Here is a 27,532-nt window from a genome sequence, read left to right on the forward strand (position 1 = left end):
AGTTTATTGAAAAAATGTATGAAAATAGTAGAAAGTATGAATGGCTGGATAGCAATGTTACCACACTGGCTGTGAGACTGGCTCGGGCACTGATGGATCACTGTGTCAGACCAGGAAATTCCAAACATGGGACACTGACCATGGATACTGCGATGCAATGCCAACTGCAGTATATTTTGTGCCGGGCCCGCTGGCATGAGAGGATGGTGTCACTGTCACTGGCAATGATGGTAGGACCACGTGACTATGTCCAGGGGGAAAGCACCATGGTGAGTGTCAAGTAGGGTTGCCACCTCATCCCTTAAAAACCAAACACATATTACACAGATTCTGTGGCTGATCAAGGTGGTTATTAACCACTTCAGCCCCGGACCATTTTGCTGGTCAAAGACCAGACCACTTTTTGCGATTCGGCACTGCGTCGCTTTAATTGATAATTGCGCGGTCGTGCGACGTGGCTCCCAAACAAAATTGACGTTCTTTTTTTTCCACAAATAGAGCTTTCTTTTGGTGGTATTTGATCACCCCTGCGGTTTTTATTTTTTGCGCTATAAACAAAAATAGAATGACAATTTTGAAAAAACTCATTATTTTTTACTTTTTGTTATAATAAATATCCCCCAAAAATATATAAAAAATAATAATTTTCCCTCAGTTTAGGCCGATACGTATTCTTCTACATATTTTTGGTAAAAAAAAATCACAATAAGCGATTATTGATTGGCTTGCGCAAAATTTATAGCGTTTACAAAATAGGTAATAGTTTTATGGCATTTTTATTAATTTTTTTTTTTACTAGTAATGGCGGCGATCAGCGATTTTTTTTTATTGTGACTGCGACATTATGGCGTACACATCAGACATTTATGACACATTTTTGGGACCATTGTCATTTATACAGCAATCACTGCTATATAAATGCAGTGATTCCTGTGTAAATGACACTGGCAGTGAAGGGGTTAACCAGTGGGTGGCAGTGTAGGGGTTAAGTGTTCCTAGGGGTGTGTTACTAACTGTTGGGGACTGGGCTTTAATTTAGTGAACACTGATCTCTGCTCTCCAATCACATGGAGCAGAGATCAGTGTCACTAGTTGCTAAGCAGAATGGGGAAATGCTGTTTACAATGGCATTTCCTCGTTCAGCCGCCCCGTGAGACGATTGCGGGTATGCCCGCGGCGATCGAGTCCGTGGGACCCACGACCGGACTCACGGGGGTCCCGACCAGCACGCGAGCGTGCAGGCGGCAGCACGCGAGCGATGGCAGGGCGGCATTAAAGATTGCACGTACCTGTACGCCAATATGCCTGCCCGTGCCATTCTGCCGACGTACATCGGCAAGCGCTGGTCGGGAACCGGTTAAACTCACTTGGTGCCTTATCTGCATTAAATTCGCATCAGAACTTATGACAGAGAAAATTGAGTACTGTCTGTGATACTTTTTTTATTTGCACTAACATACAATTTTTCAGGACAAGCTTTCGGGGTATGTCCTCTTCTTCAAGGTCCAAGCATTACTGATTTACAAATTTTTAAGCACAATGTTAAAAAAAAAAAAAGAAACACATCTCTGAGGGAAAGGAGAGAGAAAAAAAAGAGAGAAAAACAAACACCTACAAATCAATGGTAATAAAGATAACAGCAGAGTTAGTGAGATAAGACAGAGGCAGAGCTATAGAATGGAGGAGGGGGATGCTAGTCAGAGGGGGTCGTACAGCTTTAGTATAATGGGTAATGAAACCAATATCTAAATTCAGGCCGTTATATTTTGTGTCAAAAAGAATTATCATTCTTAGTTCAAATGTTTTCCTTTCCGCCTCAGAACTTGTGTAATTCATATGTTTTTCGATTTTAAAGGGATGAGGTGGCAACCCTAGTGGCAAGGAGGAAGGTGTCACCAAAGTCCAGGACGGAACTGAGGTGTCCAAGAAGGAACCAGCCATGGCCAGCGTGGAATGCAACCATCACTGTTGCTGTGACCTAGCAGCTCATTTGAGAGCATATGTGGTTTATTGCAGCCACCATTCATTACTTCCAGTTCAGCTTCTGAGTGCTGTCAGCCCCAATTGTCTTCATTAATTAAAGTGGAACTACACTGCATCTGAGCACCATGAGTCAAAATGCTTGTAGCGCCGGCTCCTGAAGAGCACGCGCTATATGTTTTGAAGTTAATGTTACACCTAAACTGCAGTTTGGTTTGGGTACATTTGTTCCAAATTTGGACCTCAGCATCAGTCTGACTGGACTATAGGATGTTCAGCCTGGCCACTGGCGGCGCTGTCTCTTCTGGCAGGCATGGAACCACAGTCTGTTTGGGTACTTTAAGGTTGCCTTTCTCTCGGGGGCCCGCCCAGTGGGAGTGTCACTCTTGCTGTGCTTCCTGGGAGAGGGTACTTAAGATGCGGATGTTACATGGTTCGGGGTTCCGGTCCAGAAGTATGTTCTGACTCCATGGTCCTGGTCCTCCTGACCAGCCCCCAGGAAGGCTATGGCCTGGGGTGCGGATCCACTGACTTATTGTCTCGGGGCTGGCTAGCCTGAGGCAAGGAAACTAAAGAAGGATTCCGAGGTGGTCCGGTGCCATCTCTGGCAGTTGGAGAGGCCCAGTAACTTCGTAGCTATCCAGGGGAGGACTCTTCAGAAGAACGCCACGTGCGGGTTGGTTTCTTAGTAAGAGCCTGGTGGGGCTGAAGTACCTAAGTGAATACAGTCTCGTGGGTATCGCCAAGCTGGCTGAAGGATCCAGGTATCACACGAGAGTGTTCTACAATGTTCTACAACAACGTCTGTGGCAGAGACTTATTCCTGTATGTTCTACAACAACGTATGTGGCAGAGACTTGTTCCTAAGTTAAGTACCTTGTTGGCTGCTAGGCCTTGTGAGAGAGGGACTATCCAACTTGAGTGGACATCCAGTTGTGAATTGCTATTCTCTGGATTTAGTTAAAGTAAGCAAGTCCTTTATTATTGACTTTGACATTAAGAATACCTGGACTTTCTTCCTAACCCTCTGATCCTATTTTAAGAGACTGTTCGTTGACTACATTTTTTGCAAATAAAAATCCCTTTATGCAGATCTGTTGTCAGTCTCTAAAGTTTACTGCACCATCTCCCACGGGAAACCCCTAGACACAAATCGAGGAGAAGAAGGTAACGGTAAACCCAATCAAACCAGCAGCTCCTTCGGGGGTTAGTGCTACATGTGGGGGCCCGCAGTCCGGGATTTACTATTACCTCTCGCAAGAACTATACACGTGGTGAATATAGGACAGAGGGTTTTGTTTTTGACTACTCCATCTTGTGAAATGATGGACATCCACTGTTGGTGCATAAGCCTGGGAGGAGCCTGGAAAAAGCCAGTGAGTTGAGCAGCCGAAGGAACCAGTTGGAGGAGTCTAGCCTGTTTCGTTTCCCTGCACGAGGCACCGCGTGAGTGTGTTGCGGGAGAGGAAGAAGCAGGTTGCTTTGTTTGGACGTGGTGGAAAGAGACTTTTAACGCGAAAATGTTCTGTGCTCCGGGAATGCCACCCAGCATGGGACACCGTATGCCGTCAGGAGAAGGTCTGATGAGTGTGAGACACCCGGGAGCTACTTTGACTGATACAGGTATTCGCCTGGCCCCTCAAGGGCGGTTCCTCCTGTACGCATCGGGAGATGTTGAGGCCCTGGGGATGCTATGTGGAAAGTGTGAAGGACTGTTCGTGAACCCCTGGCCATTTGTCCGCTGTCCTGACTTTGGGGAATACTTCTTTAAAGTGGAGCAGTCAATCGCGCTACCGAGGGCCTACCGTGTGGACTGGGCCACGGGCGTGACAACTGAGGAGTCGACCATCTTTACTACTTTAGTGAGGCCTTGCACAGAGGTGATGCCTGTTGTTGCTGACACCCCTGAGAGAGATGCCGCTACTTCTATAACTGCCACTGCCGGAGAGACCAGTTTGGAGCAGATGGACACTGTTTCTACCACCGTTACTGAAGCGATTACTGAACTACTTAAAAGTACCAAAGCCGCTTCGCAAGAAGGCCTTTTCACCGGAGCTATATGAATGTTTTGTTGGATGTCTACAGCATTGGAGTTATGGTCGGCACATTTATGGGGACAAAGCTGTCATATTGTCACAGATGTTATACATAAACATCCAAGCAGGTAGTCAGATCGCTGGGCTGCACCAGGGAATAGGGACAACAAGTAAAAGGAAAAATATATATATTTAATAAAGATAAGAACACACGTGCACCACCAATAAACAGCAACCATAAGCAAGCAAAGAAAATACAAGACAAACCCCAAATCACCTAACTATCTAACTAACTAATATAATACACAAGCAAGGAAACAAACAAGAAATAATAAAGCAGGGACAAAAGCAACAAGGGGGACAGAAACCAGGGATAAGGAAGCAGACCAAGGAGCAGGGAACAGGACTGGATGACAGGATAACAAATGGGGTGCTGGGAAAAACTGGAACAAGAGCAAGTACTGGCAAGAACAAGGGCTAGCAGAGGAATTCTGAAGCACTGAGCATAGTTCAGGGCGTTTTTTTGGCGTAGGGGTTCCCCTTTAAGTCCATACCAGGTGACGGGGCCAGCGACGCCTCCTTCGCTGACCCCGGCTACCTGGAGACGCGCTCAAAATGAGCGGACTTTTCTTCGGGCGGAAAAAGTCCATTCATTTCAAAAGTACGGCGGACTGGCACACACACGGCCGGATTGTCTGCCGAAATACGAGTCCGGCGGAAAGATTGGAGTGCAAAACTACTTTCTAAGTCCGTCTTTTGGGTAAAAAAAGTCCGCCGGAGCCTACACATGGGGGTATTGTCCGGTGGACTTGAGTCCGCTGGACTTTTCCACTGGATTGTTTGATCGTGTGTACGCGGCATAATTTTTATTTTTTTTTCAATGCACAATAAAAAAAATTGTGTAGAAAAATACTTGGCTATGTGTTTTACTTCAAATGACATTTTAGGAGTAGGCAGTTACATTTTAAAAAATACAATGTAAAATTGACAAGGAACACCAACATAGTTGTATCTTTGATCTTAAAAATTACGGGATAATGGTGTTGTGGTAACTTGCCCAAATTAAAAAAAAAGCATAATAACATTATTTTTGATATCACTAGAAAAGCAGCTTCATTATTATCCTATTAAAGAAGAGAATGTGCGCTGCATTTCGAGACTTCATAATTTGCCACAGCACGAATGTTAACTCTCCATTACGAACTCTAGTTTACAAGACCGACCGCTTCTGGCTCATCCTTGCTTCTGAGCATGCATGTTTGTACTTTGGACTTTTGTCTGAAGGACTTGTGTACACACGCTCGGAAAATCCGACAATAGACATTTGTCTGCGGAAAATGTTAAACCCTGCTATCCAACATTTGTTCGCGGAAAATCCGACAATTTTCCAATGGAGTATACACATGGTTGGATTTTCCGCCAACAACCTGTCATCACACATTTTCTGTCGGAAATTCCAATCGTGTGTATGAGGCGTTAGAGTGGCCAACACCAGGTGTCAATAAACTGATTTGCAAGGCCAGTGAGTCTTTAACAACAGTGTCAGAGAGGAGAATGTTGGCCAAGGTATGTTCAGTCTTGTACAATCTCTCCAACCCACTCCACAATATGCTGGTCATTCTGAGGAGTACCTTCAGTTGTAGATTGTTACAACCACAATGCACCACAGAGCAATACAGGAAATCATTTTTGCCTGTGGCCATCAAATTTTATAATCCTGCTCTGTAAGTGCTGGATAGGAAGATTTAATTTGATTTATGATACAGATTTTTATGTCGTTTTTATATTATATTGGTATTTGGGTAATGTTAGAGAAAGTGGTGTAATTTGCTTGTTTGTAGTTTGGTTTTCTGTTATTTTTTTCAGTGTTATTTATTCTATGTAGTAGTTTATTAGGACAGCATGATTGATTACAGTACATGCATTTAGTTTTATGAGGTATTAAAGTGGCTGTAAAGCATTACATTTCTTGGGTGTAGTGACTGGCCTCAGGTGATACACAGAGATTAAACAACTACTGAAGCCACGGGGTAAGCATAAAAGCCAAGCAAATAGCATTTCTGGAAAGATGTCAGAAATGGCAACTCCCATATTTATCTTAGGAAAGAGTTACTTTTTCTCTACTGTTCTGGATTTACATAATCTGACAGCAGGAAAAAACAAATGTGTGTTCATTTTTACCAGGGTCACAATCTACAACAATTTTACCAACTACTGTAGGAAAAGCGACAGTGGGAACGACGACACAGCAACCCAGATCTTCTGAACATGCAGCAACTTCAAGGGAAACAGCACAATCAGTTCCAGAATCCACATACATTTCCACTGATGAAACTCCTAAATTATCTACTATCAGTTATTATACAACGACTGGACACGATTCAAGCATTCCAGGTCTGTTAACATTAATTAAAGTGGCAATAGAGATTGAGTTCCAGGCGCTAATCTTAAGAAATTCACCCAGTGGTATGATATAAGCACAGCTGAACCATACTGCTGTCTGACAGCATGGAATCAGATGCCGAAATGCTGAAGACAATTGGGGCTGACAGCGCTCAGAAGCTGAACTGGAAGTAATGAATGGTGGCTGCAATAAACCACATATGCTCTTAAATGAGCTGCTGGCAGTTTATTGAAAAAATGTATGAAAATAGTACAAAGTATGAATGGCTGGATAGCAATGTTACCACACTGGCTGTGAGACTGGCTCGGGCACTGATGGATCACTGTGTCAGACCAGGAAATTCCAAACATGGGACACTGACCATGGATACTGCGATGCAATGCCAACTGCAGTATATTTTGTGCCGGGCCCGCTGGCATGAGAGGATGGTGTCACTGTCACTGGCAATGATGGTAGGACCACATGACTATGTCCAGGGGGAAAGCACCATGGTGAGTGTCAAGTAGGGTTGCCACCTCATCCCTTAAAAACCAAACACATATTACACAGATTCTGTGGCTGATCAAGGTGGTTATTAACCACTTCAGCCCCGGACCATTTTGCTGGTCAAAGACCAGACCACTTTTTGCGATTCGGCACTGCGTCGCTTTAATTGATAATTGCGCGGTCGTGCGACGTGGCTCCCAAACAAAATTGACGTTCTTTTTTTTCCACAAATAGAGCTTTCTTTTGGTGGTATTTGATCACCCCTGCGGTTTTTATTTTTTGCGCTATAAACAAAAATAGAATGACAATTTTGAAAAAACTCATTATTTTTTACTTTTTGTTATAATAAATATCCCCCAAAAATATATAAAAAATAATAATTTTCCCTCAGTTTAGGCCGATACGTATTCTTCTACATATTTTTGGTAAAAAAAAATCACAATAAGCGATTATTGATTGGCTTGCGCAAAATTTATAGCGTTTACAAAATAGGGGATAGTTTTATGGCATTTTTATTAATTTTTTTTTTTACTAGTAATGGCGGCGATCAGCGATTTTTTTTTATTGTGACTGCGACATTATGGCGTACACATCAGACATTTATGACACATTTTTGGGACCATTGTCATTTATACAGCAATCACTGCTATATAAATGCAGTGATTCCTGTGTAAATGACACTGGCAGTGAAGGGGTTAACCAGTGGGTGGCAGTGTAGGGGTTAAGTGTTCCTAGGGGTGTGTTACTAACTGTTGGGGACTGGGCTTTAATTTAGTGAACACTGATCTCTGCTCTCCAATCACATGGAGCAGAGATCAGTGTCACTAGTTGCTAAGCAGAATGGGGAAATGCTGTTTACAATGGCATTTCCTCGTTCAGCCGCCCCGTGAGACAATTGCGGGTATGCCCGCGGCGATCGAGTCCGTGGGACCCACGACCGGACTCACGGGGGTCCCGACCAGCACGCGAGCGTGCAGGCGGCAGCACGCGAGCGATGGCAGGGCGGCATTAAAGATTGCACGTACCTGTACGCCAATATGCCTGCCCGTGCCATTCTGCCGACGTACATCGGCAAGCGCTGGTCGGGAACCGGTTAAACTCACTTGGTGCCTTATCTGCATTAAATTCGCATCAGAACTTATGACAGAGAAAATTGAGTACTGTCTGTGATACTTTTTTTTATTTGCACTAACATACAATTTTTCAGGACAAGCTTTCGGGGTATGTCCTCTTCTTCAAGGTCCAAGCATTACTGATTTACAAATTTTTAAGCACAATGTTAAAAAAAAAAAAAGAAACACATCTCTGAGGGAAAGGAGAGAGAAAAAAAAGAGAGAAAAACAAACACCTACAAATCAATGGTAATAAAGATAACAGCAGAGTTAGTGAGATAAGACAGAGGCAGAGCTATAGAATGGAGGAGGGGGATGCTAGTCAGAGGGGGTCGTACAGCTTTAGTATAATGGGTAATGAAACCAATATCTAAATTCAGGCCGTTATATTTTGTGTCAAAAAGAATTATCATTCTTAGTTCAAATGTTTTCCTTTCCGCCTCAGAACTTGTGTAATTCATATGTTTTTCGATTTTAAAGGGATGAGGTGGCAACCCTAGTGGCAAGGAGGAAGGTGTCACCAAAGTCCAGGACGGAACTGAGGTGTCCAAGAAGGAACCAGCCATGGCCAGCGTGGAATGCAACCATCACTGTTGCTGTGACCTAGCAGCTCATTTGAGAGCATATGTGGTTTATTGCAGCCACCATTCATTACTTCCAGTTCAGCTTCTGAGTGCTGTCAGCCCCAATTGTCTTCATTAATTAAAGTGGAACTACACTGCATCTGAGCACCATGAGTCAAAATGCTTGTAGCGCCGGCTCCTGAAGAGCACGCGCTATATGTTTTGAAGTTAATGTTACACCTAAACTGCAGTTTGGTTTGGGTACATTTGTTCCAAATTTGGACCTCAGCATCAGTCTGACTGGACTATAGGATGTTCAGCCTGGCCACTGGCGGCGCTGTCTCTTCTGGCAGGCATGGAACCACAGTCTGTTTGGGTACTTTAAGGTTGCCTTTCTCTCGGGGGCCCGCCCAGTGGGAGTGTCACTCTTGCTGTGCTTCCTGGGAGAGGGTACTTAAGATGCAGATGTTACATGGTTCGGGGTTCCGGTCCAGAAGTATGTTCTGACTCCATGGTCCTGGTCCTCCTGACCAGCCCCCAGGAAGGCTATGGCCTGGGGTGCGGATCCACTGACTTATTGTCTCGGGGCTGGCTAGCCTGAGGCAAGGAAACTAAAGAAGGATTCCGAGGTGGTCCGGTGCCATCTCTGGCAGTTGGAGAGGCCCAGTAACTTCGTAGCTATCCAGGGGAGGACTCTTCAGAAGAACGCCACGTGCGGGTTGGTTTCTTAGTAAGAGCCTGGTGGGGCTGAAGTACCTAAGTGAATACAGTCTCGTGGGTATTGCCAAGCTGGCTGAAGGATCCAGGTATCACACGAGAGTGTTCTACAATGTTCTACAACAACGTCTGTGGCAGAGACTTATTCCTGTATGTTCTACAACAACGTATGTGGCAGATACTTGTTCCTAAGTTAAGTACCTTGTTGGCTGCTAGGCCTTGTGAGAGAGGGACTATCCAACTTGAGTGGACATCCAGTTGTGAATTGCTATTCTCTGGATTTAGTTAAAGTAAGCAAGTCCTTTATTATTGACTTTGACATTAAGAATACCTGGACTTTCTTCCTAACCCTCTGATCCTATTTTAAGAGACTGTTCGTTGACTACATTTTTTGCAAATAAAAATCCCTTTATGCAGATCTGTTGTCAGTCTCTAAAGTTTACTGCACCATCTCCCACGGGAAACCCCTAGACACAAATCGAGGAGAAGAAGGTAACGGTAAACCCAATCAAACCAGCAGCTCCTTCGGGGGTTAGTGCTACATGTGGGGGCCCGCAGTCCGGGATTTACTATTACCTCTCGCAAGAACTATACACGTGGTGAATATAGGACAGAGGGTTTTGTTTTTGACTACTCCATCTTGTGAAATGATGGACATCCACTGTTGGTGCATAAGCCTGGGAGGAGCCTGGAAAAAGCCAGTGAGTTGAGCAGCCGAAGGAACCAGTTGGAGGAGTCTAGCCTGTTTCGTTTCCCTGCACGAGGCACCGCGTGAGTGTGTTGCGGGAGAGGAAGAAGCAGGTTGCTTTGTTTGGACGTGGTGGAAAGAGACTTTTAACGCGAAAATGTTCTGTGCTCCGGGAATGCCACCCAGCATGGGACACCGTATGCCGTCAGGAGAAGGTCTGATGAGTGTGAGACACCCGGGAGCTACTTTGACTGATACAGGTATTCGCCTGGCCCCTCAAGGGCGGTTCCTCCTGTACGCATCGGGAGATGTTGAGGCCCTGGGGATGCTATGTGGAAAGTGTGAAGGACTGTTCGTGAACCCCTGGCCATTTGTCCGCTGTCCTGACTTTGGGGAATACTTCTTTAAAGTGGAGCAGTCAATCGCGCTACCGAGGGCCTACCGTGTGGACTGGGCCACGGGCGTGACAACTGAGGAGTCGACCATCTTTACTACTTTAGTGAGGCCTTGCACAGAGGTGATGCCTGTTGTTGCTGACACCCCTGAGAGAGATGCCGCTACTTCTATAACTGCCACTGCCGGAGAGACCAGTTTGGAGCAGATGGACACTGTTTCTACCACCGTTACTGAAGCGACCATGCCTTCTTTGGAAAAAGTGGGGCGTGGAAAATCTTCCCGGAATCGCAGCGGAAGACCGCTACCGAGTCTGGCTGGACCCAATCGGGCAAAACTTTGGTGAATTATTTACCGGCAGAGGAGTACCAGGACTCACAGAGTCCTTGTCAGATACTGGGGACGATGACATTTTTGAGACACTGTCCCAGGAGTTGTTATGGGCCAAAGGGGATGATGTAGCCGCCACTTGTACAGATGTTTTGGGCTGGTTATCCCTAACTTCAGGGGGTGAAATGCACAGTGCGGAAAACCCCATCACATTGAATGTGACTTTGCCTAAACCCGCAAATTTGCCCACACTTCAGGAGGACTCTGCCACGCTGGTGCAAAGGTCCCCAAACTCCTGCATACCTCCCGGGGAGGGAAGTGCCCGCGCGCTGCCAAGGCTTGCAAGGTCGCAGCGGCTTCTTAACAAAAGAGTAGCAAATGAATACGGGCTGGAATTCCCTTATGTCCTGATGGACATTATGAATGTCATTGAGGAGAACAGCGAGGCTTGGTACGAGGACGATGTTTGGAACTACTTAAAAGTACCAAAGCCGCTTCGCAAGAAGGCCTTTTCACCGGAGCTATATGAATGTTTTGTTGGATGTCTACAGCATTGGAGTTATGGTCGGCACATTTATGGGGACAAAGCTGTCATATTGTCACAGATGTTATACATAAACATCCAAGCAGGTAGTCAGATCGCTGGGCTGCACCAGGGAATAGGGACAACAAGTAAAAGGAAAAATATATATATTTAATAAAGATAAGAACACACGTGCACCACCAATAAACAGCAACCATAAGCAAGCAAAGAAAATACAAGACAAACCCCAAATCACCTAACTATCTAACTAACTAATATAATACACAAGCAAGGAAACAAACAAGAAATAATAAAGCAGGGACAAAAGCAACAAGGGGACAGAAACCAGGGATAAGGAAGCAGACCAAGGAGCAGGGAACAGGACTGGATGACAGGATAACAAATGGGGTGCTGGGAAAAACTGGAACAAGAGCAAGTACTGGCAAGAACAAGGGCTAGCAGAGGAATTCTGAAGCACTGAGCATAGTTCAGGGCGGGTCTATATAGTCCAGCAGACCCACGACAGGTGTGCTTGATGGCAAGTCTGAAGTCTGAGCAGGGAGACACCCGCTGGTGGCCACTGGAATTACATCTTTTGGTGCAGAACGTAATAGTGCCACCAGCAGGTGAAACCAGAAATGACACGTTCCTGACACATATGCCGACCGGACAAAGATAATGCCTTTTACTTCATCACCACTGTGGATGCACAGGGGAAAGACCTAACCTTACCAGATCCACGTTTCTATTGGTAGGAGGAAAAGCTACTGGAACTATGTTTCTTGAATTTAAGGAGAGGTTTACATTTTTCCCTAATTTTCCTGAACAAAGAAAGGGAAAAATCCAGGAACTGTGGGGTAGTTAGACAGGGCCAGCTGAACAGAACGCCATGTCAAGGTTACCTTATTGGTTACAGAATCTGTTCTAGGGAAAGACTACACCTCAGTGACTCTTACCACTAGGTGGCATGAGTCGGCGTAAACAGTACTGTTTTACTTGTTGAAAAAAAAAAAGAAGAGTTTTTAAAGTTTAGGGGAGAGGGCTCCATTGAGAATGGGATGGAACCCTGCCTTCTAATAAGTTTGCGTGCAACTTGTTGTTTGTGTATTTTTCTTTGGTTGGGTGCATAAAAGTTACCTTTCTCTCAGGGCCCACCCAGTGGGAGTGTCACTCTTACTATGCTTCCTGGAAGAGGTTACTTAAGATGCAGATGTCATGTGGTTCGGGGTTTCCGGTCCAGAAGTATATTCTGACTCCATGGTCCTGGTCCTCCTGACCAGCCCCCAGGAAGGCTATGGCCTGGGGTGCGGATCCACCCTACTTATTGTCTCGGGGCTGGCTAGCACGAGGCAAGGAAACTAAAGAAGGATTCCGAGGTGGTCCGGTGCCGTCTCCGGTAGTTGGAGAGGCCCAGTAACTTCATAGCTATCCAGCGGAGGACTCTTCAGAAGAAGCCTACATACTGGTTGGCTTCTTAGTAAGAGCCTGGTGGGGCTGAAGTACCTAAGTGAATCCAGTCTCGTGGGTATCGCCAAGCTGGCTGAAAGATCCAGGTATCACACGAGTGTTCTACAAGTTTTAGTTTCCTGAATGTTCTACAACAACGTCTGTGGCAGAGATTTATTCCTGTATATTCTACAACAACGTCTGTGGCAGAGACTTGTTCCTGAGTTAAGCACCTTGTTGGCTGCTAAGTCTTGTGAGAGAGGGACTATCAAATTTGTCTGGACATCCAGTTGTGGATGGCTATTCTCTGGATTTAGTCAAAGTAAGCAAGTCCTTTATTATTGACTTTGACATTAAGAGTACCTAAACTTTCTTTCTTTTCTTTCTAACCCTCTGATCTTATTTTAAGAGACTGTTCATTAAAAATCCCTTAATGCGGATTTGTCGTCAGTCTCAAGTTTACTGGGCCATCTACCACGGGAAACCCCTAGACACAAATCGAGGAGAAGAAGGTAACAGTAAGCCCAATCAAACCAGCAGCTCCTTCGGGGGTTAGTGCTGCATGCTAGTCAATTAATTTTTAGTATTCAAAGCCAACTCATCAATCCCTCCATGTCTCCATGCTTTATTTTGTTGAGAAATCACTTTGAAAAACACCCCCTAGCATTTTTGGCTGTGGCTATCTTGAGTAAGGGCAGATGATTAATGTAGCATTTACTTCCAGGAATCCATTTGCCCTTATCTTAAGCATGCAGACAAGAGGGTGTGCTTAGCTGAGAAAACCCCTCCTTCCCTTCTGGAGACTCCTGGGATGTATGACATAATTTGCCTAGGCAAGAAACCAGAAAGTAACTGAATTAATGTAAAAAGAAAAAGTTTAAAATGTGTAAATAAGATATACTTTTTTCCTATCTATTTACTAATGCTAGCAGCATAAGTATTAAAACTAGTCAGTGCCTTACCAGATAAACACTACATGACCTGGTTTCACAGCAAGAACAAAAGGGGCTTCTGTGGCTTTCCACAAGTCCTCTACTCCACAAGTGCTTGACAGGGACATAGACCCCAAAGACAGGTTTTTATTCCTGAAATTGCAATATCTACAAACTGTATTACGGTAACTGTTGTGAATGTTTATGTCCCGAACCAGAACCAACTTCAACTCCTTCTCTCCGTGACCGCTTGCCTAAAAACCTTCGGGACTCCAAACCTGATTCTAGGAGGCGACTTGAATGTTCCCCTCCTGCCGAGACTGGACTCCTCTACCGGTAAGTCTCACATACCACCAGCCTCACTGACCAAACTACGGGCCATCTTAAACGATATGTCACTAGTGGACACATGGCGACTTCTACACCCAACCGATAGAGACTATACCTACTATTCCCCTGCACATAAATCCAATAGTAGGATAGACTATATCCTCCTAAGCTAAATGCTCCTAGACTTAGATCCTCAGTGCGAGATTGGGGTAAAACTATGGTCGGATCATGCCCCAGTACATTTAACCCTTGGGAAACTCCCACGATACCCTCACCGCGGCACATGGAGGCTGAAGGACAATTTACTAAATGGCACGGTATGCATTGCAGAGGTGTCTAAAGCAATCACGGATTTCACCCAAAACCACGTCCACGATGAAACCCCTAGCATGACCAAATGGGAGGCCCTGAAAGCATTCTCCAAGGTATTTTTATACAACACGGCTCTAGATTAAAGGATTGAAGGCAGGCACAGAGGACATACGACGCTTTTCTTACTGATAGCTTCCCTCAAAGCTTCACATAAACGCACACTAGACATCTGGACCCTAACGGAACTCTCTAACGCGAGACGGGACTTGCTTCAGATTTTCACAGCAAGATCGCTGAACGCATGCAACAAAGGCCGACATATTCATTACTCGCAAGCAAACAAGTGCGGGAAACACCTTGCACGAGTTATACACCCTAGACCAGTGGTCATCAACCTTGTCCTCAGGGCCCACTAACAGGCCAGGTTTGCAAGATAACTGAAATACATCACAGGTGATATCAATGGCTGCTCAGTGATTGCAGTATTCTAGTCTGCATCTCTCCAAGGTAATATGTAAAACCTGGCCTGTTAGTGGGCCCTGAGGACAGGGTTGATGACCACTGCCCTAGACAACAGAGATAAAACAATCCCCATATCATATCTTCTTCCCAACAGAAAAAGATTAAGAATTCTGAGATTGTTTCAGAATTTCTGGACTTTTATTCCTCCCTTTATAACCTCCCCTCGCCAGGCAAATTGAATCCTGCTTCCTTAACTGACCTACATAGCTACATCCAAGACATGGTCTTACCGAGCATCTCCCCAACAGCCAGGGAAGACTTATGCCTCATACACACGATAAAACAATCCGGTGCAAAAGTTCGGCGGACTATCCGCCCGTGTGTAGGCTCCGGCGGACTTTTTTTACTCAAAAGTCCGGCGGACTAAGAAAGTAGTTTTGCACTCCAATCTGTCTGCCGGACTCGCATTTCAGCGGACAGTCCGCCGTACTTTTGAAATGAACGGACTTTTCCTGCCCGGAGAAAAGTCCGCTCATTTTGAGCACGTCACCTGGTATGGACTTAAATGGGAATCCCTACGCCAAAAAATCAGCGTGGGGGTGCCCCCCTAGGTCCATATCAGACCCTTATCCGAGCACGCTACCTGGCCGGCCAGGAAAGGGGGTGGGGACGAGCAAACGCCCCCCCTCCTGAGCCATACCAGGCCGCGTGCTCTCAACATGGGGAGTGCCTTGGGGAAGGGGGGGCCGCGCGGCCCCCCCACCCCAAAGCACCTTGTCCCCATTTTGATGAGGACAAGGGCCTCTTCCCGACAACCCTGGCCGTTGGTTGTCGGGGTCTGCAAGCGGGGGGCTTATCAGAATCCGGGAGCCCGCTTTAAAAAGGGTTAAAATAGTTTATTGCACAGCTCCGGGGGTCTTCTTCCGTCTTTGGGGTTCTTCTCACCGGACTCCTCCGCTATCTTCTGCGGAGGAGCCCGGCTTTCTTCTTCGCCGCCGCCCTCTTCTTCTGACTTCGGGGGTCTTGTCCCCCTCTTCGGGTTCCCCAAGGCACCCCCCATGTTGAGGGAACGCGGCCTGGTACGGCTCAGGGGGGGTGCTCGCTCGTCCCCACCCCCTTTCCTGGCCGGCCGGGTAGCGCGCTCGGATAAGGGTCTGATATGGATCTGGGGGGGGACCCCCACGCTGATTTTCCGGCATAGGGATTCCCCTTTAAGTCCATACCAGGTGACGGGGCCAGCGACGCCTCCTTCGCTGGTCCCGGCTACCTGGAGACACGCTCAAAATGAGCGGACTTTCCTCCGCGTGTGTGGGCGAGTCTGTTCATTTCAAAAGTACGGCGGATAGTCCGGCAGACTTAGTACGCCGTATTAGTCCGCAGCAAAAGTACCATGTGTGAGCAGGTAGCTCGTTCGGAAAGTCCGGCGGACAGTCCGGCAGAAAGTCCGCCAGACTAAGTCCGCCGGATAGTCTGCTACGTGTGTACGCGGCATTAGAACAACCACTAACCACATCTGACTTCCTGGCGATGATTAAAGGTCAAAAAAATGGCAAAAGCCCAGGCCCTGATGGCTACACCCCCCAATTTTACAAAAAATTTGCACATCAACTCACTCCGATTATGGCCAAAGCATTTGAGGAGGTGGACGAAACACATCCTCTATCTCTTCAATTTCTTCAAGCCCAGATAGTTGTCATACCTAAGCCGGAGAAAGACCACGCACACTGTGGTAATTATAGGCCCATATCCCTACTAAACGTCGATCTAAAACTTTACTCCAAAATCTTAGCAACACGTCTGGCCCTCCTGCTCCCCTCCATTATCCATAGTGATCAAGTGGGCTTTATCCCAGGCCGGGAGGCCAGGGATAATACTACAAAAATGTTCCATCTTATCTCTTAAGCCAAACTCCATTATATTCCAACCTGCCTCCTAGCTTGTGATGCCGAAAAGGCATTCGATAGAGTGAACTGGTCGTTTCTGCAGGCCTCACTGCGGCAAATAGGCCTGGGCCCGCGGATAATCTCCAAAATCATGGCTTTTTACGCGAACCCATCTGCGAGGGTCTCAGCTAACGGGGAATTGTCCGAGGCCTTCGGAATTAAGAATGGCACCAGGCAAGGTTGCCCGCTGTGGCCACTCTTGTTCACAATCACTGTCGAACATTTGGCCCAAGCCATTCGCAACAATAATTCTATTCATGGGATCCTCACTCCCTCGGCTCCCCGTAAGCTGTCACTCTACACTGACGACCTACTCCTGTATGTCACCAGGCAAAATTGGCATAATCTCAAGCTCACCTGGTGGGGAGAATGAATATTAAAATGGATATACTCCCAAAGACATTGTATCTATTTCAAACACTTCCCATCCTCCTCCCAAAGACATTTTTTCTCGCGCTGTGCTCTATGGTGGGCAAGTTCCTGTGGCAACACCACCCCCTAGACTTAAACATAAAGTTTTATGTGCCCCTAAATCCAAAGGAGGTACTGGCCTCCCGGACTTCCAACTATACCACTCCTCAGCGCTACTCTCCAGACTTCTGGAATGGTTCCCGAGGCCATTTACTAAACCCTCCACCTGTTTCTAACAAGATATGGCAAGAGTGGATCTATGAGCCCTCCTGTGGGGACACAACGCCACATTTTGCACAATGCAAGGAGTCTCTCCTCTAATGAAGGCGCCCCTCACGTCATGGTACAATAAGGCCAATACATATGCCCTTTCCACCTATCCGAGCCCTGTCTCTCCATTATTCGACAATTCAACCCTTCCTGATTTCTCTTCTAGGGAACACTGTGGGGCATACAGGCGGAAACATTGGCCAGCAGCTAACCAATTTGTTCACCCCACCACTGGTCATTTCCCCCTCCCTCAGAACCGCAGACCCCTATTGCGACAGACTGGCTAACCACAATCTCACTAAACCAATTCTGTAGATCTCTCCACCTATCTGGAAGGGTCCACAGACGACTCACACCATTTGAGGACCTCTGTAGTCTCTCTCAAACCCCCAGACACACTTTATCGTTAATATACAAAGACATTCAAGCCCACCTATATGAATCTCTTTCTTCCCGCATACACAAGTAAATGATATAGAGACCTGAATATGGAGATTTCTCCAGCACAGTGGACTACCTCATTTACGCACACACACAAATCATCCAGGTCCGGGTTCACGCAAGAGAAGAACTACAAATTGTTGTCAAGGTGGTACAGGGTTCCGGTCTCGGTGCACAGGATGTTCCAATCAACTACAGACGTGTGTTGGCGATGTCACGGAGGACAAGGATCCTACATTCATATATGGTGGGACTGTGTTAAGGTTCGTCCATTCTGGGATAAGATTTTTGGGATATATAATGATGTATATCAGACTTCGTTGTCTCCTTCGCCTCTGCCTGCCCTCCTATCCATCCTTCCAGGAAGGATTCAAGCATAGAGGAGGAGTCTTTTAAGTTTCTTCCTCTCTGCTGCTCGCCATGTTATTTCTCTATACTGGAAGAAGGACTCCACCCCCCCCTATTTCTGGTTGGGTGGATATCCTTAATGACATGATGCTCATGGAGGAGTTGCAGGCGAAGGACACATATGACAAGTTTACCCTATTGTGGCCCCTCTGGCGTCACCACTCCAAATCTGATCTCTTCCTCAATAACCTTAGGATCTAAGGAGCAGACCTGGCTCCACTTATGACTTGGGGTTGGTGTTGCTGGGGTGACCTCAAGTTATACTTGGGGGATGGACTTATTTGAATCTGCCCCCCACGCTCTACCACATGTGGTGGATTTTCTGCCAACAAACTAGGATATTATACATAGCCTCTTCTGTAAAAGCATGTGCTGTGCTTCCCCCCTTTTCCCCCCTACCCCCTTTCTTAGTTACTTCTGCTACCCTCCTCCATATGACAGGGTAACACATAGAACGTATACCTGGGCAGTGTCCGAAGAGTGATGACACTGCGCTGGGAAATGAGCGTTCCTTTCAAAAAATGTTCCTAGTCACCAAAGTTGTCCGTACTTGCACTTTTATGTACTTTGCACTATGAAGGGGGCGCCTTGGCTCCCTCACCCCCCTTCTCCCCCTGCTCCACCCTGCTCCTGTTTTCCCTCCTGTACCCCCCCCCCCTTTTTTTCTTTTTTTTTTACCAATGTGCCTACTTGATGATAACTGTGATATATTGCTGTTACTTGTTTCCTTTCCTGTTTGTATCTTGCAAATAATAAAAATATATTCAACCCTAAAAATGAACACTACCCCCTCTCCTTACCTATTTTCGACCTGGTCTATTCCCATGATACGCAGCTCCAGCTCCCCTGTGGTAGTCACAATCTTCTACAGGGGAGAGGAGGGAGCACCAGAGCAGGTCAAAATTAAGTAAGTATACAATTTTTTTTATACAAGTTAGGCAGCATAGGTAGCAGGAAAGGGTAGAGGACACATAATTAGTGTTAAGCAGGAATTTCACATTATAACGGCAGTAAAGTAAAAAAAAAAAAAGAAAAGGCCAATGCAAGTTAATGATCAATTATGCACCGCATTCTAGCATATTATGAGAGACTTACCTATAAAAGGGATCCCTCCAGTGGCATGCTGTCAACACTGATGGGGCCTCCATCTTCACCTGGTCTTCCTTCCTGGTTCAGCAACCAGTTGATTGGCCAGACCACAATGACATCACTTCACATGGGAGTCACGGCTGCAGCACAAATCTCTGGATTGATGGCACATTCAGTGTTCCATCAATTCAGCACTCAGGGCACATACAGTGATGTCACTGGGTGCAGAAAGTGTGAATATCTCCTAAAGTGCCTTTTAGGAGATATATATTGTACCTACAGGTAAGATTTATTATAAGCTTACCTGTCAGCACAAGATGCCAAGCAGTGTTTACTACAATAAATTGGCTCATGGGAGAACGACTTCGGTATTTGAGCAGACATGTAAAGGTTTTTTCAGAGATCAGGGCACCATTTCATTGAGCTATCAACAGCTTAATAAACATGGACTCCCGGACAAGTCTATCACTATGTTACAATGGGAGGTGGAGACAGGACAGAACTTTTTGGTTGAGGACTAGCGGGACATGCTATCTAATATGCACAGATGCACCAAATCAATAGCGATAAAGTAATGTGTGTTAAACTTCGTACTAGATAATATTCTACCCCTTTTATGCTGCATAGAATGCACCCACTGGAACCTGACACCTGTTTCAGGGTCTGTCCTGACAGGGGGACACATCTCCATATATTTTGGAGCTGCAAAGCTCTTAAGTCTTTATGGCAACAAGCCTCTTCAACTGGGGCCCGCATTACGGGATCACTTATAACTACCCCTTCCCCCATGTATTCATTTTTTGCAGATATACCAGAGGTATTATTCCCCCCCCCCGGTCAGAAACTATCTCACACCGTGTTAATGCAATTCATTGGGCTATAGTTCCCCTCAGTTCCTTGGTCGCGAGTTATACAACTTATGGAGGCAATAAAAGAATACATCATACCGACATGGATACCATGCATATTTTCCATGGTAAATGGATGACCTGGTCTACTTATTGATGGTCTTCAGTATTATGAGGAATGAGCAAGTTATTGAAGATTATATCCATTGATCTTTCCTTTCATACCTCTAGGAGGATGTCATTTTGGTTTTTGTAGTATATTCATGTTAATGCACAATATTTTTCCTTTTTTTTCTATTTTTTTTTTTTCTTCAGTTTTTTTATTCTCTGTTTCACTCATTTACATGTTTGTATGAGGCCCTGTAAACTGTATACCAATTAGAGGCTACAGATAATTAGTCTTGTTGAGCTTTTGTATTTTCCGCCCCTTTTTATGTAAGGTTTTTTCTCTTTATTACTTAAAAAAAAAAAAGCATTTGTAAACAAAAAGAAACAAGGATTACTGATGCCAGAGCTATGACTTGGTCAAGCTCCTCTCCTTCCCATTTTCTATTTTACATAATCTTTACAATAGAGAGATTAAAGGTGGAAGGGTGAAAATGTGAGGACAGTTGCTGATGCTGACCAATACACAAGGATACCCAGACACACTGATACACAGACGCAAGGTTTAAGATAAATATACATTTTAATACAATTCAACCAAAAATAGATACAAACATATTAAAATATATCCCACACATACAGAAATTCCCAACAGGTACCCCGTAGGGTTAGAGTTGAGGTGGGGTATACATGGTTCCTCTACCGGTTTCCCGGTGTACCCACTTCTTCAGGAAGAAATCGCCTACAGGGTAAAAATTACATTGAAACAAAGCATACATTTATTTAATTAACAAATTACAGTTCGAAGTGAAGAAGGACAGATGCTCACCCGTCTGGACATGATCAGTGGCGAGAGAACTCAACAAAGTTCCCTCCACGGCGGACAAGGGGGATTGCAAATGATCATCATCAATGACAGGTTACTGGGAATAATAGAAATTGGTAAATTTTCTACATAAGCAATAGAGAGAATATGGTGAGTGGAGAGGCTGTTTTTTTCCTCATCAAGACTCATATGGCTTTAATTTAGCCACATCCGCCATGTCTCAGGGGCCCGGGTTGCTGTTGCATTCTTCCACTAGCCATAGCAGATAGAACTTACTGGTGTGGTTTTGTAAATGCTATTGCCAGGTACTGTAGGCTGTGGAAACTATGCTGCAAATGTATAGCATGTTATACAGTGTGAATGTTTTACCATTTCCTTTGTTTGATGTTTATAGGCTTTATAGTAAAAACATAACACTAGGTGGAAAAATAAATAAATAAATGGAACACAGTTGGCATGTTTGAGGATGAAGCCAAGAGATATTTGGCTGTGTGAGAGCTGATACAGATTTACGTATTTTGTTAAATAGGAAAATTGTATCTGTGTCTTGAAAGAAGTTTTGGATACATGAATTATGAACAGACCACTGGGGATGTGCATTGTGAATGTATGTTGAAAAAGCGGGAGGAGGCACACACTGAAATGCTATCTCTGAGCCTTAGCAGATCTCCACGGGGATTTCTGCAGCAATTGACTTAAGTGCTTATAAAACCTGGCAGAATTCCATCAGCCTGCAGTATAGTACTCATTGAAATGTTCCTAAAAAGTGTTACATACTGGATTTCCAACTCATTAAAAAATTTTATTATGGTAAAACTAGTCAGTGTTGATCGAGAGAGTGAAGTTCTGTTTTTAACTTTGCTACAGTTTTTTTATTCTATACAGTATGTTGTACTGTACAGAATACAATATCAGGAGCTGTAACACAACGGCAGTTTGTAGACACCCCACTGATCTGTAGTTTTAGAGCAACTCCAACGTGGATTGATTCCGAGCTGTGTTTCCAGGAAATTGTGTAACAATCTCTGCCTGTTTGATTACATTTACGGATATGGGAAATTATATTTCTACACACACACCTACACAGGTTAAACTGGATGGACTGTTGTCTTTATTCAACTTTACCAACTATCTAATTTAGACCTATCAACTGCAACAACAAGCCTTGTATAATTACTGATAATGAAATTAAACACACATGTGCAGTCAATAGCAGCCAGATGCTTCCTTTCAATACTGAACTCCTGAAAAATAGCTGTCTGACAGTGTTACAGTAGATCCTTATTGGATCCTTTTTGGCTCATACTTCCTCTCCTAGCTGCAATTATCAGAGATAATTTTATAGATAATATAATGACAGTTCAAAATACTTAAATTATTAGCTGTATTTATTTTATTATGAATGTATAACTTTTAAATGTTTAAATGACCCCGGCTTCCCCCCTTGTTCCCTGCATGTCTCCCACCACCCCACACCACATATGTGCAGGGAGCCATGCATCCAACACCTGGCCCCTTGCACACAGTTCCCGCCACTCCTGTATTTCCTCTTTGCTGTGCCATATTTCCCCTCCACAGACTGCTAAGCCTTGCTGTGCCATATTTCTGTCTTTAGGATCTTCCCTGCTTGCTGGGCCACACTACCCTGGGGATAATTTCCCCGTGTTGTGCCTTATTGCCGCTCTGAGGTTCTTCTCACCTTGTTGTGCCATATTATCCTGAGGATCATTTCCTCTTGCTGTGCCTTATTGCTGCCCTGAGAATTGTCTCCCCTTGCTGTGCCATGTTACTGCCCTGGTGATCACCCTGAGGATTATTCCCCCTTTGCTCTGTCTTATTGCTGTCCTGTGGACTATCTCCCTTTGCTGTGTCCTATTGCCATTCCATGGACTGTAAACTCCTTGCTCTGCCATATTTCTTCTCCACAGACTGTTAGCACTTGCTGTGTCATATTTCTGAACATCAATTGAACAACAAATGCAGCGTTCGATGGGACCAGTACCAAAAGAACTTTAGCAATTATAATGCTCAATATAGTTTGTTAATTAGATGCACAATTCGTCCAGTCATTTTCTTACATAATTTATGACAAGACTACATGTCCTTTAAGACTGTCAGTTTCTAGTGCTTAATGACTTTATTGTTTTTTATGTGTCATATTTCTGTCCTGAGGATCATCTCCCATTGCTGTGCCATAGTACTGCCCTGAGGATCATCCCTCGTTGCAGTGCCATATAGCTACTGCATGGACTATTTATTCGGGCTGTCTCATACTGCTATTCTGTGGACTGTCTATTTGTGCAGTGATATATTGCTGCCCTATGGACTATTTCTCTGGGCTGTGTCCCATTGCCACCCCTCCTCTACACCTGCATGCCCCATAAAATGCCCACACATTGGGCTTCCTTGTGCTCTCTCTGCACTCCTAGTTCATCACAGACAGTATTTTACAATATTATAGAGTGTAATCGTATATGTATACTTTTAAGAAAGTAAAAAATAAAACCTTGGAAAGCATACAGGGAGTAGAAGAAACCTATTGGTACAAGAAGTACAGGCAACCTCAGTTTTTAATCCAGGCATTGCTTTGGTGAATGGGTTAATGGCAGTCTGGTAATCTGTGAACACCTGCTGGTGATGTAGAAGACCTATTCACAAACACACCTACTAGTGATTCCTCATGGCATGCATGTTCTTTGATTTGTAATCTGCCCAGATATATTAGCAGTTGTAACCTGAGTGATTGCTAAGGACACCCCTTTTTTAATTTCTTACAACATTTTCCCCGCCATATGACTTTCATGCAAGCCATATACATGAGAAAACTTCATGCCACGCTTCACGCCTAGGTGGACCGTGTAGTGGTTTTGTGTACAACCCCAATTCTAAAAAAGTTGGCACGCTGTGTAAAATCTACATAAAAACAGAGTGCACTGCTTTGCAAATCTCATAAACCCCTATTTTATTCACATTATAAAATAACGGAAAATTTCCTATCAAATACTTACCGTAATTTTCCTTTCCCGATGGACTTCATGTGTGGGTTAATCCCCCCCCCCTCCCCCATACCTCATAGGACCCTTCTCCATTAAATATTTTTTCCGGAACAGAGGCCGTGTTTCATAATTTAGCCTACTCCAGCCACTGGGAGGGAACTCATGATGCCATGGAGCCCATCAGGAAAGGAAAATTACGGTATTTTATAGGAAAACAGAAAATTTCCTTACAGACTCCATGGCTACAGACGGGTGGGAAAAGTGCTGGACAAAAGAGAAAAAGGCACTGTCATCAAACAAGATATGTAAACCAAAATTAACAGAAGACAAAGAGACCGGTTCTACGCAGTAGTGTGCCATGAACGTATTAATTGAAGACCACAAGGCCGCTTTGCAAATCACTTCTGGAGCGATGTGTCATGAAGCCGTCCATGATGTAGACATGCTTCTGGTCAAGAGAGCAGTCACTGCTTTTGGGGGTGTCAAACCCTTAGCTTTGTAGGCTCACTGAATGGCCTGAACAATCCATGCTGCAATAGATCTGGAAGAGGCATACAATCCCTTATTTTATCCATGAAAAAAAAAGAACAGATGGTTGGACTGATGGAACAGAGCTGTGGCTTCTAGATACTGTCTCAGAGCTTTCTCAACATCTAGGGGATGAATTTTCAGTTGATCTACACATCAGAAGAGCAATCTCCTGATTACAATGAAAAACAGATGATACTTTGGGGTTTGAACCCAGCATAGGAATCAAAACTACCCTATCAGGGAAAAAGGTTAGGAAAGGTTCCTTGCATCCCACAGAGCTGATTTCGGAGACCCTCGTGGCCGATGTTATGGCCACCAGAAAGGCAACTTTTAGGTCGGGTTCACACTGGTACGACAAACGCTCTGATATTGGGAGCTCATGTCACATGACATGTGAAAATAAATGTTTCCCTATGGGAGCCGTCTTAACTGGTCCGACACAAGTCATTCCGACTTTGAAAATGCTCCCTGTACTACTTTGGTCCAACTTTGATCCTACTTCAGCCATTTGACTGTCACTGAAGTAGGATCAAAGTCGGATCCTTGTCCTAACCATCCGACTTTGGCATCCAACTATGTGTTATTTTCTTCCCCCTGCTGTAGCCCCTCTCATTGTGTGTTAGTTTAATTGGTCAAAGGACAAGTTGTACAATCTGAAAAGTCAATCTGAAAAGTCAGATCAAAGTAGTATCCTGCTCATGAAAGTCAGATGAATGTAGGACCAATGTAGAACCAATGTAGGACCAATGTAGGACCAATGTAGGACTGATGTCGCAGAGCAAAGTAGGATGAAAGTCGTACTACTTGTGTGTAGAATAGTGTGAATACTAGAGAATGTTCCTTGATGGAAAATGGATCAGTGTGTTCCATCTCTCTTCCTGAAAAGAAATCCAGGAAAAGTGAAGGATGAGGTCTGATCCTTTTTGCTCCTCTGAAAAACTGTCAAGTAAGGGGGTGTCTATCCCAGGATATGCCCGTGAAAGGCAAAAATTGCAGAGACAATGAGCTGACTGACAAAAGGAGAGATCCAAGCCCGATTGTAGGAAGCCCAGAATAACCTGTATCTTTGGGTTACTGTAAGACCCTGCAGTGGAGGAGGTGTAGTCTGCATTTTTTCCAAATCCTCTGTTAGACCTGCTCTTCTAGCATTCAACAACATGGAGATGGCCCTACTTGGACAACCTAGGGCCTCCAGCCTTCCCCTCTCAAAAACCAAACCATCATGGGTAGATGGGTTGAGCATGGATGTAGGGTTGCCCCTTGCGATAGGAGGTCTGGAGGGCAGAGTTGTATCAGCAGGGGAAACCATGGCCTGTTTGACCAGTATGGGACTATTACCACTATTTCTGCTTCTTCCATTCTGAGCCTCGACAGAAACCAGAGAATGACAGGAACCAGGCAAAGGCATAGGACCTGTGGAATCTCCTATGGTCTGTCAAAGCATCTACCCTGAAAGTCTGGGGACGAGACCTCGTGTAGTATCTCTCTAGTCTGAAGTTGCACATGGAGGCGAAACAAGTCTACTTCCTGGATTACTCCCAGGGACAGGATCTACTTGAATACTTCAGGAGAGCCCACTCGTTGCTGTCTAGAGATACTCTCGACAGAAGGTCTGCCTGAACGTTCTGGTCTCTGGGGAGATAGACAGCTGTTAGGTTGGTCAGGTTCATCTGGGCAGGGTCATGATAGGCTCTACTTCCTTCAACAGGGAGAGACTGCGAGTACCTCCCTGTCTCTTGATGTATGGGACTGCTGTTGTGTTGTCCAGCCTTAGGAGGACTGAGGCGCCCGCCGTCAAGTGGTAAAAGGCCTGGTGGTAAAAGAGTGCAGAACGCTGCCCGGAGTTCAATAACATTTGAGGCTATCTTGTTAGAAGGAAAGCTCAATATGCCTTGGGCTACCTCTGTCAGGCGGACAGCACCCCAGCCCCTGTTTCTGGCATCTGTTGTGATGGTGATCCAAGAAACAGGAGCAATGGAGTGATAGTTTAAGAGGTTCCACCGCTGCAGTCACCAAGAAAGGCTCTCTCGCTTGGACACAGTTATTTGGATGGAATGATCCAGGAGCCCTGGGTTCCCCTGCTGGAGGAATCCCTTCTGGAAGGGTTGCATTTTCCCCTGTGCCCACTTTACCATGGGTGATGTTGCTACCATGGTGCCAATAATTTTTAGGCACTGTGAGGCTCGGCGATGAGAGGAGAAGATTGCAAGCCGAACTCTGTCCCGAATCACTAGAATTTTTTCCAGGGGCAAGGAGATGGTGCTCCTGAGTGTATCGAATTGAGCCCCAAGGAATATCAGGGACTGTGTAGGTTCTAGGTGGCTCTTTTCCAAGTTCAGTAGCCAGCCAAATTTGAGTAGCATGGAGATGACCTGGATCTGTGGACTAGCAACTGCTCCCCTGTCCCGAGATAGCAACAGCAGGTCATCTAGATAATGATACAGATACCTCTGATCCTGATCAGGGCCATGACAGCCAACAAGAGTTTGAAAACACACAAGGCGATGTCATAATGCCGAAGGGGAGACAGGTGAATTGCAGGTGGACTTGATCTACAGCAAAGCAAAGTAATTTCTGGAATTCTTCCACTATCGGGACATGGAAGTAGGCGTCCTTCAGATCTATAGACACGAACCAATCACCTGGCTGGATTGCATGACGGATCGTGAGTAGTGTCTCAATTTTGAATTTCTCTTGATAAAAAAATTCAAGTGGGTCAGATCTATAACTGGTCTCCAGGATCCGTTCTTCTTCAGAACCATGAAGAGGGGCGAGTAGACCCCTTAAAACCTTTCGTCGGTTGGAACTGGTGTTGCAGCACCCTGAGCCACTAGAGAGTCTCCGTAGGACAGGAGGATTTGCTTTTTCTTCCAAGTGAGGCAAGTGTCGGTACTAATTGAAGAGTGAGCTGACTGCTGAATGTCCAGGCATGGCCTGAGGAGACCATTGT

The 27,532-nt window shown here is 45.2% G+C and overlaps 1 protein-coding gene across 3 annotated transcripts in view; it reads left to right on the plus strand.

Annotated features, from left to right (window-relative positions):
• Positions 1-27,532, plus strand: part of IL15RA (interleukin 15 receptor subunit alpha) — a 214,716-nt gene that overhangs the window by 162,047 nt on the left and 25,137 nt on the right. For all 3 annotated transcript variants that reach the window (XM_077473412.1, XM_077473413.1, XM_077473411.1), the window contains one exon: positions 6,201-6,410. In XM_077473412.1, the coding sequence (XP_077329538.1) occupies positions 6,201-6,410 (210 nt within the window). The remainder of the gene's footprint in view (positions 1-6,200; positions 6,411-27,532) is intronic.

The sequence above is a fragment of the Lithobates pipiens genome, unplaced genomic scaffold (assembly GCF_037356315.1).
Source record: "Lithobates pipiens isolate NorthernLeopardFrog02 unplaced genomic scaffold, aLitPip1_a1.2 Scaffold_8, whole genome shotgun sequence".
In the NCBI taxonomy this organism is placed as follows: Eukaryota; Metazoa; Chordata; class Amphibia; order Anura; family Ranidae; genus Lithobates; species Lithobates pipiens.